Source organism: Macaca thibetana, chromosome 19 (assembly GCF_024542745.1).
Source record: "Macaca thibetana thibetana isolate TM-01 chromosome 19, ASM2454274v1, whole genome shotgun sequence".
Taxonomy (NCBI): Eukaryota; Metazoa; Chordata; class Mammalia; order Primates; family Cercopithecidae; genus Macaca; species Macaca thibetana.
In genome coordinates, this window is record NC_065596.1 from 9,068,995 (window position 1) to 9,085,712 (window position 16,718).

A 16,718-nucleotide genomic window follows, 5' to 3' on the forward strand; every position below is an offset into this window, starting at 1 on the left:
GCAGCCGGGGCTGGGATCGGGGCCTCCTCTGTCCAGAGCCATGGAGGCCCTGGGTTTTCCCGTTGGCCGCCAAGCAAACCAGACGCAGCTGGGGATGAGCCCAAGTTCCCAGCTGTTGGCGCTTTATGCCATGGTTGGTGGGGGGGCTCTGGCTGGCTGGCAAAGCGGCTCCAGTGAGCAGACGAACCAGGGTTCTGGGCAGCCCGTCTGGGAAGGGAGCCAGGATCAAGAAGCAGTTGAAGGCTAGGGGAGCTTATCAAGGGCAGGAGCTACCAGCGAAGGTGTCAGGGACCCACTGGGAGCATTTGGTGGGGGCAGTGGGGGTGTAGAGAGCTAGAACTCACCTGCTTTTAATACACGTGACTTCTAGTTAGACACATGCACCCCTAACCCAAGGAACATGGGAAAAGAGGAGCCGCTGGCTCCTTTGCGATGTTATTTATTTTCTTGCTCTGCAAATGTTTATTGAACATTTCTGAGATTTTAAGAGATTTTGTTGGCTGCTCCTTCTTGTTTATTGCATGTGGTTTTTCAGCTCATCCTTTTCACTAAACGGCCAAGTGCTGGAAAGTGGGAATGACCTCATGGCGTGTGGACAGAAGGGGCCACCTCTACTCCCAGCCCTGCTTTCTGGGCCCTCCCATCATACCCCTTCCTGGGAAGGAGGGGTTAACAGGCTGCAATAACACGCCCACAAGGGTGGTCTTGGCCCGCACATCTGCTCCTGTGGGGTCAGGACGCACATCTTGCCTGGTAGCAGAAGGCTGCAACCACTTCTGTCCATCCTGTGCTGTGGGTGGGTGGATGTATCCAAGACTTAGGAAGCAGGAAGAGCATCTTGTGAGCTGACTCAAAGGTGTTTCTTCCTCTTTCAACTTTTCATAAGTCAGTTTTTATTTTTTTATTTTTTGAGATGGTCTCATTCTGTTGCCCAAGCTGGAATGCAGTGGTAGGACCTTGCTGCCTCCTGGGTTCAAGTGATTCTCCTGCCTCAGCCATCCAGGTAGCCGGGATCACAGGTGTGCACCACCACTCCTGGCTTATTTCTGTAATTTTTGTAGAGACGGGGGTTTCACCATGTTGCCCGGGCTGGTCTTGAACTCCTGAGCTCAAGCAATCATCCTCCCAAAATGCTGGGATTATAGGCATGAGCCACTATGCCTGGCCCATAAGTCAGTTTTTGAAATATAAAAGTGGTATAGGCTAGATGTAACAAAAAACAAATGATACAAGAGCTTATAAAGTCACATGGCAAGTTCCTCCCCACCAATCATGCAGTGAAGTGAGGGTCACGTGTGTCCTTGGAAGAGTCGCCTCCAGTTCTTGCAGGGGGATGTTTTCCTAAAACTTTCTGAGCATTGCTCTTCTCTGCTCAAGCCATTTTAATGCACCTCAGGCAGCAAAGTCTCAGCCTTTGAGCTGTGCTCTCTGTGAGGGTGTTGGATGTAAACGAAATCAAATCAGGGTACAATGATGGCTGTGGCAAGTGCCATGAAGGAACGAACCTGCAGGGCCCTGCCTTGGTTTGAAAGACAGGCAGGCATCCCTGAGGCTGACAGGGAGATGAACCCCAAAGCCAGAGTGCTTATCTGTCAGATCTCTGCTTCATGTGTGGAGTTGCTCACTTAACACATCATAAGTGGCTTTGTTCCATATGACAGCAAGTTCTGCAGAAGCCTCATCTGGGTGGGGGAGTTTTATTAAAACAGTTTATCATGGAGAATTCCAACTATACAAAAGTACAGCAAACAGTAAAATGGACCCTCATCTACCCATCACTTACCAACCCATGACCAATGTCTTCAGCTGTAAGAGGTTTATCTTATAGCTCCTTGCTTCCTCCTTCGCTCTCTACCTGTCTGAATTGTGTGAAGCACATCCTGGCCATAAGATCAGTTAACGTCTTAGTATTTCAGTATGTTTCTCTGAATGTTTTAAATGCCACTATTACACCTAAAGAAATAAATATCAAAAAGCAGCAGCATACCTTAAAAAAAGTATTAAAACATACGAAGTGTAGAAGTCGTAATTGCGCAGCTTGATGAGTTTTCACAAACACATGTTAAGTACTTTTTTGGGGTAGCTCTGTCATCTCTAGCAATTATGAATTGTCCCTGGCAGGGGTTTCCGTATGCCCAGGAAACAGACTGAGGACATGACTGGTGCCCGGCTGCACTATTGCAGGATCTCTGGAGTCCAGAGTGAATCAAGATGGTTTTAGAAGCAAAGTTCCCATTTTAACACGTAACTGTCAAGGACCTTGAGCAAATCATGAGTTCCAGGCTTCAGTTTTAAGTGGGGATTAAAAGCTTCTTGCAGGTTTGAAGGAGCATTTGAATGGCACACGATACAAACGGAATTATTACACATATAAGCATATGCCCTATAAATATATTTGTTACCGTTTTGTGACGATTAATCACGTTTATTCAGTGCACTGGCCCCGGAATGATTCCTTTACACACGTTTTGTCATGTAATGTTGAAACGTGTGTCCAGCATCTTGTTTGGTGCCGAGTTTTAATTTTCTCATTCCAACATGGCTTTGCTATGCTTATTTTGGAGCCGAAGGCCAGAGAAGTTGAGACACGTAGCTAGGTTTATCCAGCACCTCGGCGGAGCTGGCATCCCAGCCGTGCCCTGAGCCGTAGACCCGGCTCCCTCTGGCGGGTCTCCAGGGCACTGGCGCTCCTCCAGCCCGACCGCGCTTGGGCCTTGGGCCTTTCCGTAGTGCACAGCTCCGCCCCCTCGAATGCTATAGGACTCCGCCTCTCTGCCGGCTTCTCTAGGCCAATCACTGAGGCCTTAGACTAACAGAAGGCGGGGACAAGGCGGGGCTCTCACGAGATTGCCAGCCGCTTCCAGCCACTGATAGGAGGAGGCATAGAGATAGACAGCGGTATCATCCAATAGGCGTGAAGCCAAGGCCGGTATGGGCCAATGCGGTCGGGAGGCGGGGCTCGGGTGTGTGTCGAGGAGACCCTGTGGTTAGCAGCCGCTATCGCAGCGTCGGATGTGCAGAGCAGCAGCCGCCGGCGTCCTCGGATGTTGTGTTACCCGCCATCATGAGCTACACAGGTGGGCCTGGCAGGGTGGGGTCGGGCTCTGCGTGGGGGATGGGACAGGAGGTGCGGATGCCGCACCAGGCTTGCCCGCACCTCCTCTGGGGCCCCTTCACTGCCCTCCCTGCGGTCACAAAATGGCGCCGCTGGCCCGTCGCCTCAGGGTCGCTTCTCTCACGCCTCGTTGCCTCAGCTCTCTGTGCCTGCAGCCGGCGTCCCGGCTCCCAGCCGCCTGAGGTCTTGGCTTCTGTCGCCTGTGTCCGTGGGCCCGGGCCTCAGCGCGCGAGGTCTCCGCCCCCACCACCTCAGTCCCTGGCCTGCGCTCGTGGACCTCAACGCCTTAGGTTTCCCTTTCTCAGGCCTTGGTCCTTACGAGCAGTCAGCAGGCTCGGCTGCCGTCGCCATTGTCGCGTCCTCCCCCGCGCAGTTTCTCTGCAAAAACGCCGCAGCTCTACACCTCCATCCCGATCCCACCCACCACCCCCTTTTGTCTATTTCAGAACTGGGAGAGGCGCCAGGCCCTAGGGGGATAAGTAAATATTGGAAAGGTTTGGGCTGAGCGGGGAGTCTTGGGCCCCTAGGGGGCTGAACTGCAAGGAATGACAAGATTCCACGTTAATTCTCTCTACGTCTGTCAAATGAACCGTGTCTGGTGCAGATTGGGCACCGGGAATACAGACAAGACTTCATCAAGCAGCTTAGAGGCGAGGACTGATCTTAATAGGCAAATAAGCGAGTGTAGGATATATTTTAGGGTGGTCAGTACCGTGCGGGGGTCGCTCCACTACATGGAGTGGTTGGAGCCCTCTGTAAAGTGGTGACATTTGAGCAGAGACCTAAATGGAGTGAGAGAATAAAGATATCTGGCCCAGGGAGCTTTTGCTGTAAAAGGCTTACGGGCAGGAACTGCCTGGCTTGTTAGAAGGTCAGCCAAAGAGGCCAGTGGGAGGCCAATGAGATTTGAAAGGGAGAGTGGGTGATAAGATCCGAGAGCCCCTCTCCACCCCCCGCAATATGCTTGGGCGACTGTAAATCATCACTGGGTGAATTGCCAAGGCCTCCTGGGTTTCCCTTGGCAGTGACTGATGAGGATTCTCAGCCAGGAGACTTAGACTAGGCCTCCCCATTTGGTGAGGGTATTACAGGCTTGAGCGTGTGTTGTTGCCAGGTAACCTGCATTCTACTTGGAATGTTGAGAACTGAGAATGGAACATGAATCTCTGGAGCTCCTTTGTAGACCACTTTATGTTTGCATAGGCAAGAAGGTAGTGCCAGTCCCCTCTACCCTGGCTCCCAGGTCAGAAGCTTTCCAAGAACCCCAGTTTTTTCTAGCAACCATCCCCCAGCCCAATGGCTTCTCAGCCAAGGGTGATTCTGCCCCCAGAGGACATCTGGCAATGTCTGGAGACATTTTTGGTTGTCACATATGGGAGAGGGAGTGCTTCTGGTATCTAGTGGATGGAGGCTTGGGATGCTGCCCTGCTACGGTATACACAATGACACCTACTGCAAAGAAGTATCTGGCCTCAAACATCAGTAGTGTCCAGGTTGGGCAGCTCTGCCAGAGCCTTTCTGTAACTTTCCTAGTTCAGGAGGACAGACTATAGGGTTGTTACTCACCTCTCTGGGATTGGAATATAATTCTCACCAAGTCTTACCAAGAACTGGAAGACAGTTTCATGGTTTTTAAAAACAGGACTGCTGAAGAAACCAGAAGATGAATGGTTGGGTGCTGTGGGGTAGCTGAGTAATGGAGCTCTTTTTCTTTAATAGATGAGGAAACTGAGTTACAAGGTCACTAATGACCCAACCTGAATTCCAGCTGTAGATCTTGTAGGCTGTAGTTCTGGGTTTGGGTGGGCACTGAGATAGCCAAGCTAATAAAGTAATGATTTGTTTTTCCTTTATCTTGATAAACTGAAAACCACAGTAATTTACAATGTGAGTCTTCCCCTTTTAAGAAGTAGGGCACTAAAGTCAAAGGCATTTTAAGTCACATTTCAGACAACTACTAGCTTTAAGAGTAAGTCCTAGAGGCCTCGAAGCAAATGTTAACCATTATTAAACATAAAAGGTGACTAGTAAATCTTTTTATTAACTCGCCCTGCTTTTGAACCCAGTTACTTTATTTATACGTGGGAAAGGAAGCCGCATCTCTAGCACTGAGAGGGGAAGAGGAGAGCAGTGGAAAACAGGACAGAAATATCCAGAATCAGGCCCTCAAACAAAGGTCTGACATGCTACCGCACTTATCACAGAAACATTTATTGTCTCACACAGTTTCCTTATGTTTGGAATGGACAGGTGATTTCGCTGGGTGGTTCTAGCTTGGAATATCATGAGGTTACATTTAGGATCTCTATCTGGACTAGAGTCATCTGAAAGCCTGACTGAGGCTGGAGGTCCCACCTCCAAGGTGACTTAAACTCCCATGCCTGGTGGGCTGATGCTGGCCGTTAATTCTTGGCCCCATGGATCTCTCCCTATGGCTGGCTGCTAGAGAGTCCTCACAACATGGTGGCTGGTTTTCCCCAGACTGAATGATCCCAGAAAGAGCAAGGCAGAAATCCCAGAAGTCACACTCAGTCATTTTCATAGATCTTATTGGTTGCACCGGCTACCTCTATTAGTTGGGAGGGATCTACATAACATTAAGAGGCAAGAATGATTGGAGACTATCTTGGAGGATGGTTGTCACCCTACTCTTGGCTCAGATAATAAAGGTTGGAGGCAACCTAACCTAATTCCAGTTATCCTTTAATTTTTGGCACTCTCTGTTACTCCTTCAAATAAGACTCTTTTTTTTAGATCAGGCATGGTGGCTCACACCTGTAATCTCAACACTTTGGGAGGCCAAGGCAGGAAGATTGCTTGAGGCTGGGAGTTTGAGAAGAGCCTGGGCAACACAGCAAGACCCTTTCTCTATAAAAATTAAAAATAAAAAGTTAACTATGCGAGATCGAGGCTGCAGTGAGCCATGATTGTGCCACTGCGCTCCAGCCTGGATAACAGCGAGACTCTGGGAGGTTTGCTGGAGCCCGGGAGTTCAACATTGCTGAGCTATGACCATGCCACTGCACTCCAGCCTGGGCAACAGAGCAATATCCTGTCTCAAGAAAATATATACTCTTTTTTAAAAAGGAAAAAGAAGGAAAAGTATAACACTGAGAAACTTTTGTTTTGTTTTGTTGAGACAGGGTCTCACTATATTGCCCAGGCTGAAATGCAGTGGTGCCATCATAGCTCACTGCAGCCTTGCCCTCCTGTGCTCAGGTGATCCTCCCACCTCACCTCAGCCTCCCAAGTAGCTGTGACTGCATGTGCATGCCACCATGCCCGGCTAATTTTTTATTTCTGAGATGAGGTCTCACTATGTTGTCAGGCAGGTCTTGAACTCCTGGGCTCAAGCGATCCTCCCAACTCAGCCTCCCAGAGTACTGGTGTTACAGACATGAGCCCCAGTATTTGGCCTGCTTTTGTATTTTTGAGCAAAAAAAGTTGACAAGAGAGATTGGTTAAAAGCAAGGAGTGTTGCTGCAGAACTAGAAATCCATGGTCTCAGAGTGAGAGGATTGCTTAAGCCCAGGAATTCAAGATCAGCATGGGTAACATAGTGAGACCCTGTCTCTCAAAAAAAAAAAGAAAAGAAAAAAGAAAACAAAAATTAGCTGGGCCTGGTGGTGTGTGACTATAGTCCCACCTACACAAGAGACTGAAGTAGGAGGATCGCTTGAGCCCCAGAGTCTGAGGACATAGTGAGCAGTGATTGTGCCACTGCACTCCAGCCTGAATGACAGTGAGACCTCCTGTCTCTAATGAAAATAGAAAGAAATCCATGATATGACACTTAGCTTTATAGGGCCATATAGGGCATATTTTATTTTTTCATCCAGAGCTAATCAGGCTGGTAAATTGTACCAAGAGAACACTTTATAAACCAGCTAAGAATTTAGGTTGGGCACAGTGGCTTACGCCTGTAATCCCAGCACTTTGGGAGACCCAGGCGGGCGGATCCCCTGAGGTTGGGAGTTTGAGACCAGCCTGACCAACATGGAGAAACCCTATCTCTACTAAAATACAAAATTAGCTGGACGTGGTGGCGCATGCCTGTAGTCCCCACTACTCGGGAGGCTGAGGCAGGAGAATCGCTTGAACCCAGGAGGCGGAGGTTGCGGTGCGCTGAGATCGCACCACTGCACTCCAGCCTGGGCGATAAGAGCCAAACTCCATCTCAAAAAAAAAAAAAAAAAAAAAAGTCCGGGCACGGTGGCTCACGCCTGTAATCCCAGCACTTTGGGAGGCCGAGACGGGTGGATCACGAGGTCAGGAGATCGAGACCATCCTGGTGAACACGGTGAAACCCCGTCTCTACTAAAAAAATACGAAAAACTAGCCGGGCAAGGGCGCCTGTAGTCCCAGCTACTCGGGAGGCTGAGGCAGGAGAATCGCTTGAACCCGGGAGGCGGAGCTTGCAGTGAGCCGAGATCGCGCCACTGCACTCCAGCCTGGGAGACAGAGGGAGACTCCGTCTCAAAAAAAAAAAAAAAAGAATTTATTCATAATAGGAGCCAAAACTGGCTCTAGAAGGGCCTGCCCTGCAATCTTTGCAGACAGTATTGTGGAGCAGAATGTCCATGTGGTGCAGGGGACAGAGTTAGAGCAGAGATTGCCGTTGCTTTGGAGGGTTTGATGGATCGTCTTTCCTTCCTAGGGAAGAACCAGGGCCCCTCTCGCCTGAACAGACACAGATGTTTTGCTCAGCAGCTTGCTGACTGTGTTCTTGTGAGGGTGTGGTAGGCTGTCATTTGCCGTTGCAGTACTCACAGACCACATTACCTGAAATCTGAGGCCATCTTACTGCTGGCCCAATTGCTGAAAGAACAAGTTTCCAGAAGCTAGTCGAGCAAACAGTGGAGACCACAGGGGCTGGGTCCTTCTTACATTATAAGGCTTTCCCCTGGGTGAACTCTTCGAAGCTGCTGTCAGTATTTCTTATAGATAGCTATTAACCAACAATTCCTGGATTTTAGGCATCTCAGGAAGGTCCAGATCCCTGGAAGGAATCCATTTCAATGGATTCCTACCCTCTTTACTTAGGGAAGGTAGAAGACTGGATCTGTGTGTCCTCGGGTTTTATCCTTCCTCAGGGCCCAGTCCCTACTCTGGAAAGTGAAGATGAAGGTGGGTTCACAGCTCCTTCTTTGGAACCCTTGGAGCTAGATGTATTTTGGAATTCTAGCTTAAGAGAAGTCATGTGGGGTCTGGGGAAGCACCCTGTATTTAAATACATTAATTCTGCACTAAGTAGGACAAAGAAAGATTATAAATGTTCTCACAGGTGAAAACAGCTGCAACATGAGTTTTGGCACCACACTGGTAGAAAACACTTGGTCTTCAGACTGTTTTGTACCTGGGGGAATTGCAGAGTAAGGGATCTTGCCCACCTGTCCTTCTTATCTGTGGTGAGGATGAAATGAGATCATTGCAGATAAATGTTCTTGGCATCCTGCAGGGAAAGCCCTTGTTCAGTGTTGGCTGCTGCTGCTGTGGTCTTAAGAGATAAAATAGACTGTCAACGAATAAGAGAACGCCTACCCACAGAAGAGAAGGCATTTCTGTAGGTTTTTTATATAAACAAGCTGTTAGAGGCAAAGGCTTTAATTTTCAGGTCATGAGTTGGCTCTGATGGGAAAGGCAAATCCTGCCTCTTATGGTATCTGTCAAAATTTCAGTGCTGAGAGAAAATTATTCAAAAATATGTATTTCTGGCTGGGCGCGGTGGCTCACGCCTGTAATCCCAGCACTGTGGGAGGCCGAGGTGGGTGGATCACAAATTTAGGAGATTGAGACCGTCCTGGCTAACATGGTGAAACCCCATCTCTACGAAAAATACAAAAAAAAGTAGCCGGACACGGTGGCACGCGCCTGTAGTCCCAGCTACTCAGAAGGCGGAGGCAGGAGAATCGCTTGAATACGGGAGGCGGAGGTTGCAACGAGCCGAGATTGTGCCACTGCACTCCAGCCTAGTGCGAGACTCCGTCTCAAAATAAATATATATATATATGTATTTCTAACTGCAGAGGTTTTTTTTTTAAATGTAGTTTTAAAGCAAGTGGCAGGATTAGGATTAATAATAGTCTGTAGGAGCAGTGGTTTCTGATAGAGGTAGAAGTTTTCCTTACTTGACACTCATTTTATTTCATTTATTTATTTATTTTGAGATGGAGTCTTGATCTGTTACCCAGGCTTGAGTGCAGTGGCGCGATCTCCACTCACTGCAACCTCCGCCTCCTGGGTTTAAGCAGTTCTTCTCCCTCACCCTCCCAAGAACCTGGAATTACAGGCAGGCGCCACCGGGCCCAACTAATTTTGGGATTTTGTTTGTTTGTTTGTTTGTTTTGAGACAGAGTCTTGCTCTGTTGCCCAGGCTGGAATGCAGTGGCATGATCTTGGCTCACTGCAACCTCCACCTCTTGGGTTCAAGCGATTCTTCTGCCTCAGCCTCCTGTGCAGCTGGGACTACAGGCACACACCACCACACCCAGCTAATTTTTATATTTTTAGTAGAGAAAATAGGGCTTCACCATATTGGCCAGAACTCCTGACCTCATGATCCACCCGCCTCAGCCACTCAGTGCTGAAATTACAGTGCTGGGATTATGAGCCACCGTACCCGGCCTAATTTTTGTATTTTTGGTAGAGATGGGGTTTCACCATGTTGGCCAGGCTGGTCTTGAACTCCTGGCCTCAACCAATCGACCCCCGTTGGCCTCCCAAAGTACTGAGTACAGGCATGAGTCAGTACTCAGCCCTAATTCATTTTATGTTGAGAAACAGTTTGAGAGTTGAGAAGATAGGAAATTTTATGTGTACATAATAATACTTATTTCCATATGAACATGCCAACCCCAAATAATTACTTTTAAGAAATAATTGTTTTGGCCGGGCGCGGTGGCTCAAGCCTGTAATCCCAGCACTTTGGGAGGCCGAGACGGGCGGATCACGAGGTCAGGAGATCGAGACCATCTTGGCTAACACAGTGAAACCCCGTCTCTACTAAAAAATACAAAAAACTAGCCGGGCGAGGTGGCGGGCACCTGTAGTCCCAGCTACTCGGGAGGCTGAGGCAGGAGAATGGCGTAAACCCGGGAGGCGGAGCTTGCAGTGAGCTGAGATCCGGCCGCTGCACTCCAGTCTGGACGACAGAGCAAGACTCCGTCTCAAAAAAAAGAAAAAAGAAATAATTGTTTTTTGTTTTTTGTTGAGACAGGGTCTTGCTCTGTCACCCAGGCTGGAATGCAGTGGCGCAATCATAGCTCACTGCAGCCTTGATCTTGTGGGCTCAAGTGACACTCCCACCTCAGCCTCCCAAGTAGCTAGGAGTACAAGCGTATGCTGCCACAGCCGACTTTTTTTTTTTTTTTTTTTTTTTTTGTAGAGACAAGGTTTCGCCCTGTTGCCCAGGCTAGTCACCTTGGCCTCCCAAAGTGTTGGGATGACAAGCATATTTGCCTGTAATCCCAACCTGGTGGGGATTCACCTGATGGGGTTTCACCATGTTAGCCAGGATGGTCTCGATCTCCTGACCTCGTGATCTGCCCGCGTTGGCCTCCCAAAGTACTGCCCAAAAGAGGCAATATTTGCCTTTCCCATCAGAGCCAACTCATGACCTGAAAATTACAAATAGCCACCCGGCCCAGAAATAATTGTTATACACGCTTTTTAATGGAAAACCAAAATATAAAGCAGTTTGTGTTTCAGATTTAGGACGGGGAGAGGGGGTATTCTTTGCTTTAACATGGTTTGGAAGCTAACCTCCATCCTTATTTGAATTCCAAGTGGCTCACTTTTCAGGAATTTGAATAGTTTCCTCATTTAACAGAATGATAACTTGGGTGTTCATTTATCAGAATAGGCTACTGACCTAAATGTTTAAAAATTTTTATTTGGGGCCAGGCTCTGTGGCTCATGCCTGTAATCCCAACACTTTGGGAGGTTCAGGAGGGTGGATTGCTTGAGTCTAGGAATTAAAGACCAGCCTGGGCAACATGATGAAACCCCATCTCTACAAAAAATATAAAAATTAGCTGGACATGATGGCATGAACCTATAGTCTCAGCTACTTGGGAGGCTGAGGCAGGAGGATCGTTTGAGCCTGGAAGGCGAGGTTGCACTGAGCCGTGATCATGCCACTGCATTCCAGCCCAGACAGAGTGAGACCCTGTTTTTAAAAAGTAAATAAATAATTTTTTAATTTTTTAATCTAGTCCTCCTGGTATAGCAAGTTAAACGTAACCTGCCTTTCCATTGGTTAATATTTTCTGACAGTCTAATTAAACTGTGGAATCTAGAGGTTTTGATGGCTTTTCATTGAGAGAAGGGCCTGCTGGCAATCCCATACCAAAGGTTAGGTAGTCTCAGGTCATTTCCCTGTGACTTGCTTGGGGAAATTAACCCCACTGTCTTTATGTTTAGGCTTTGTCCAGGGATCTGAAACCACTTTGCAGTCGACATACTCGGATACCAGTGCTCAGCCCACCTGTGATTATGGTAAGTGTGGGCCTCTGGTGGGAACCAAAGTGTTTTGCAGAGCAGTTCCTTGTCTTCTTAGTTGCCTTTGGCTTTGCTGTCATCCTGTCATGCTTTTTTAAACCTAAACTTGTGTGAAATGGTGTGGCCATTTGAATAGCTAGTGCTTCCCTTTCAGACAGTTATGGGAAAAGTAGCTGTGTTCCTGAGCAAGTTAGGCTCTTTGATAAAAGGCCTGGCTTCAAATCCCCATGAGAGAGGGACTGGGACTCAGAGTGACCAATTAAAGTCCAAAGGAGGGCACAGTGGCTCACGCCTGTAATCCCAGCACTTTGGGAGGCCGAGGCGGGTGGATCACCTGATGTCAGGAGATAGAGACCATCCTGGCCAACATGGTGAAACACCATCTCTTCTAAATACAAAACATTAGCTGGTCATGGTGGCACCCACCTATAGTCCCAGCTACTCAGGAGGCTGAGGCAGGGGAATCGCTTGAACCCTGGAGGCAGAGGTTACAGTGAGCCGAGATCACGCCATTGCACTCCAGCCTGGCAACAGAGCAAGACTCCATATCAAAAAAAAAAAAAAAAAAAAAAAAAAAAAGTCCAAAGGATTGGTCCAGGAGAGAGCAAGCTGTTAACTTAGTCCCAGCGTAGTGCGTGTCCTTGCTGTGGGAGAGAGGCTGAGTATGTGAATCTAGCAGCTTTCGGAGACTCAGCCAGGCCACCTCAAGCCAGCGGGCTCCACACACACGGAGTTGAGTGAAGATCTCTGATTGAGTTTTCCAGTGTGGACAGAAACACTTCATTAGCTAATTCAGAAGTAGCCACCAGTAGGATTCACAGATGCTGTTTTGTCTGTTTTGTTTGTGTGCTGTGGCAGCCCGGAACTGCTGATAAAGCTGGTCTTTGGTTGTCTGTGACTCTAGGGGTGTCTGTTGAGAAGGAGCCCTCTTTGGAATTAACAAGGATAATGTCTTAGTTACTGAGATGGGTAATTTCTTTTACTACCAAGATCTGGGGAAAGACTGATCCTACACAGCTAACATGCCCTCAGGGATCACTGCATAAAGGGACTTAAGTAAGCTTCCCAAGTAGCAGCAGCTAGTCCCAGAAAAAGGGAAGACTTAAAATATTTTGAAATTGGGTGAGAAGGTATCGGGTGTTTCATAAATGAGGAGAAACTTGGTTTGCTTGGCTTCCCTGTCCTGCCCTCCCTGCCTCTTCCTTTCATCAAATATAGTCCCTAATTGCACATCCTTTTGAATTATTTTCCCTCTGGGTTACGTATTCTGAGTACAAGCCATTTCTCGGATGTGCCGTTTACAAATGTTTTCTCCCAGACTGTGGCTTGTCTATTCTCTTGTCAGTATCTTTGAAAGAATACAAGTTGTTAATTTTGAAGCCGAATTCAATCTTTTCTTTAATAGATGATGATTTTGCTTTTTTATCTAATAAATCTATAAGATTTTTCTTTTGAATTTTCTTTTAGGTGTTTTAGTTTAAGGTTTTACATTTAGTCTGTGATCCATATTGAGTTAATTTTTCCACAAGGTGTGCAGTATCGGCTAAGGTTTCTTCTTGTATTGCATGTAGATATACAATTGTTCCAGCACCATTTGTTTAAAAAGAAAAAAAAAAAAGCTATTTTTTCTTTCTTTCTTTTTTTTTTTTTTCTCACTCTGTCCCCCAGGCTGGAGTGCAGTGGCGCGATCTCAGCTCACTGCAAGCTCCACCTCCCAAGTTCACACCATTCTCCCTCCTCAGCCTCCTGAGCAGCTGGGACTACAGGCGCCCATCACCACGCCAGGCTAATTTTTTTGTATTTTTAGTAGAGACGGGGTTTCACCGTGTTAGCCAGGATAGTCTCAATCTCCTGACCTCGTGATCTGCCCACCTTGGCCTCCCAAAGTGCTGGGATTACAGGCGTGAGCCACTGCTCCCGGCCTCTTTCTTTCTTTCTTTCTTTTTTAAGACAGAGTTTCGCTCTTGTTGCCCAGGCTGGAGTGCAATGGCGCGATCTCGGCTCACCACAACCCCCACCTCCCAGATTCAAGCGATTCTCGTGCCTTGGCCTCCCAAATAGCTGGAATTACAGGCATGTACCACTATGCCCGGCTAATTTTTGTATTATTAGTAGAGACAGGATTTCACCATGTTGACCAGGCTGGTCTTGAACTCCCGATCTCAGGTGATCCGCCTGCCTCAGCCTCCCAAAGTGCTAGGATTACAGGTGTGAGCCACCGCGCCAGGACTATTTTTTCTCTATTGAAATGCCTTTGTACCTTTACTGAAAATCAGTTGGCCATCTACTGTGGCTCTATTTCTGGACTCTTGGACTCTCATTCTGTTCCATTGGTCTGTACATCTAAACTTCATTCAGCAGCACAGTCTTTTTGTATTTTTAGTAGAGACTGGTTTCACCATGTTGGCTAGGCTGGTCTCAAACTCCTGACCTCATGTGATCCACCTGCCTCGGCCTCTCAAAGTGTTGGAATTACAGGCCTTAGCCACCGCGCCTGGCCCAGCAATGCAGTCTTGATTACTGGATAGTAGCAATCTTGAAATATTAGTCCTCCAGGTTTGTTCTTTTTTCCAGAATTGTTAGTTTCTTTGCATATAAATTTTAGAATCAGTCTATCAAGTTTTTTAAAAATTCGTGCTGAGATTTTGAGCGAGAGAGCCTTGGGTCTATAGATCTATCAAATCTGTAGAATCTATAGGTTAGTTTGAGATTAGTTTGAGAAAATTGACATCTTAACAATATCAAGTCTTCTGATTCATGAACGCAGTATGTCACTTCACTGATGTAGGTCTTTGATTTATTAGTGTTTTGTAGTTTTCAACACAGATCCTACACATATTTTGTTAGATTTACACTTAAGTTTTTCATGTTTTTAGTACTATAGTGAATGATACTTTTAAAAACTTTCAATTCATTGCTGATATGTAGAAATTTGATTGCTATTTGATTTGTAGGTTTACCTTGTAATATTTGAAATTTGACTTATAGATTGACCTTGTAATAAACCTTGCTAAGCTCACTTTTTCTAGTAGCTCTTTTGTAGATCTTTTTGAGATTTTTTTTACATACGAAATTGTGAAAGAATAGAGATGGATTTATTTTTCCTTCTGGCTTGAATTGCAAGAACAATATAACATTTAAATAACATTTTGAAAAACAGCCAAGATCCTACCATATTAATATTTAATTTTTGTCAGCTTACTAATTTTATGTAGTTTAATACTTTATATGTGGATAGAATTGTGGATCCTGCTTTATTTTATTTTATTTTTTTAAGATATGGTCTCGGCCGGGCGCGGTGGCTCAAGCCTGTAATCCCAGCACTTTGGGAGGCCAAGACGGGCGGATCACGAGTTCAGGAGATCGAGACCATCCTGGCTAACACGGTGAAACCCCGTCTCTACTAAAATACAAAAAAAATTAGCCGGGCGAGGTGGCGGGCGCCTGTAGTCCCAGCTACTCGGGAGGCTGAGGCAGGAGAATGGCGTGAACCCGGGAGGCGGGGCTTGCAGTGAGCTGAGATCCGGCCACTGCACTCCAGCCTGGGCAACAGAGCTAGACTCCGTCTCAAAAAAAAAAAAAAAAAAAAAAAAAAAAAAAAAGATATGGTCTCACTCTGTCACCTAGGCTGGAGTGCAGTGGAACAATTTCAGCTCACTGCAACTTCCACCTCCTGGATACAGGTGGCCCTCCCACCTCAGCCTCCCACATAATTGGGACTACAGGCATGCCCTACCACGCCCAGCTAATTTTGGTATTTTTTGTAGAGATAGTGTTTTGCTGTGTTGCCCAGGCTGGTCTCAAACTCCTGGGCTCAAGCGATCTGTCTGCCCCACTTCCCCAAATGGTAGGATTACAGGTGTGAGCCACTGCACCTGACTGGTCCTGCTTTATTTTATGTTGGAAGCATTTCCTTGTGCCACATAAGGCACAGTAAATTCTTTTTTTATGCTTACATGATATGTCACTGAGTAGGTAGTCTATAATCTGATTAACTATTACCTTAAAGTTGAGTGTTAAATTGTTTTCTATTTTTGGTCCATAAATATTACATACTGTGACCATGTCCTTTTTTCTTTTAAAAATTGTGTTCTTGGCCAGGTGCAGTGGCTCATGCCTATAATCCCAGCACTCTGAGAGGCTGAGATGGGAGGATCGCTTGAGCCCCCAGGAGTTTGAGACCAGCCTGGGCAACATAGTACAACCCTATCTCTACAAAATATATAAGAAATTAGCCAGGCATGGTGGCACATGCCTGTAGTCCCAGCCACTCCGGAGGCTGAGGCAGAAGGGTCACTTGAACCCGGGAAGTCGAGGCTGCAGTAAGCTGTGATCACACCATTACACTTCAGCCTAGGGGACAGAGCAAGACTGTGTCTCAAAAATATATATGTACATATATTTTATATTTTTATATATATATAATATATATATCTTTAAAGAGATATATATATATATATATATATTTATACCTTTAACATTTCCTTTGTCAACCATGATCTCATTCCTTCTGGGGATGGAAATGAGTTGGGGTATTCTTTCAGAAAGGGCAGGTCTTGGGGAGTCCCTAAACGCCAGTCTAGATGAAGGCTTCCTCCTGAAGGCACCCAGCTGGGATGTCCATTAAGGAGTCTGGGTTGCTCCAGGCATAGCAAGTGGCATATAGTGAGTGTTTACCTGGAGGGACTCCTGAGAGTTGCCCATCGTGGGAGGCCCTGCCTGTCCTTAAAACGTAAAGTGGTGTTCACGGAGTTGATGCCTGCTTCCTTTCCTTGTGCCTCCTCACTCTGTTCTGGCAGATCCTCAGCAGGTGAAGCTTACAGTGACCACATTGTAGCCTCACAAGCAGAGCCCTGATGGATCTGCTTTTGCCTCCGTATCCTATTTTCTTTTTCTTTTCCTTTTTCTTTTCTCTTTTTTTTTTTTTTTTTGAGAGAGAGTCTTGCTCAGTCAGTCGCCCAGCCTGGAGTGCAATGGTGTGATCTCGGCTCACTGCAACCTCCACCTCCCAGGTTCAAGTGATTCTCCTGCCTCAGCCTCCCAAGCAGCTGAGACCATAGGCGCACACCACCACACCTGGCTAATTTTTGTATTTTTAGTAGAG

General features: G+C 46.9%; 1 protein-coding gene across 2 annotated transcripts in view; it reads left to right on the plus strand.

The window, feature by feature from the left end:
- The first annotated feature begins 2,888 nt into the window (after positions 1-2,888).
- Positions 2,889-16,718, plus strand: part of AKAP8L (A-kinase anchoring protein 8 like) — a 35,215-nt gene continuing 21,385 nt past the window's right edge. The window contains exons 1-2 of one of the 2 annotated variants that reach the window (XM_050769560.1): positions 2,889-3,077; positions 11,537-11,611. In XM_050769560.1, the coding sequence (XP_050625517.1) occupies positions 3,065-3,077; positions 11,537-11,611 (88 nt within the window). In that variant the 5' untranslated portion in view covers positions 2,889-3,064. The remainder of the gene's footprint in view (positions 3,078-11,536; positions 11,612-16,718) is intronic. The other variant, XM_050769559.1, reaches the window with a different exon arrangement.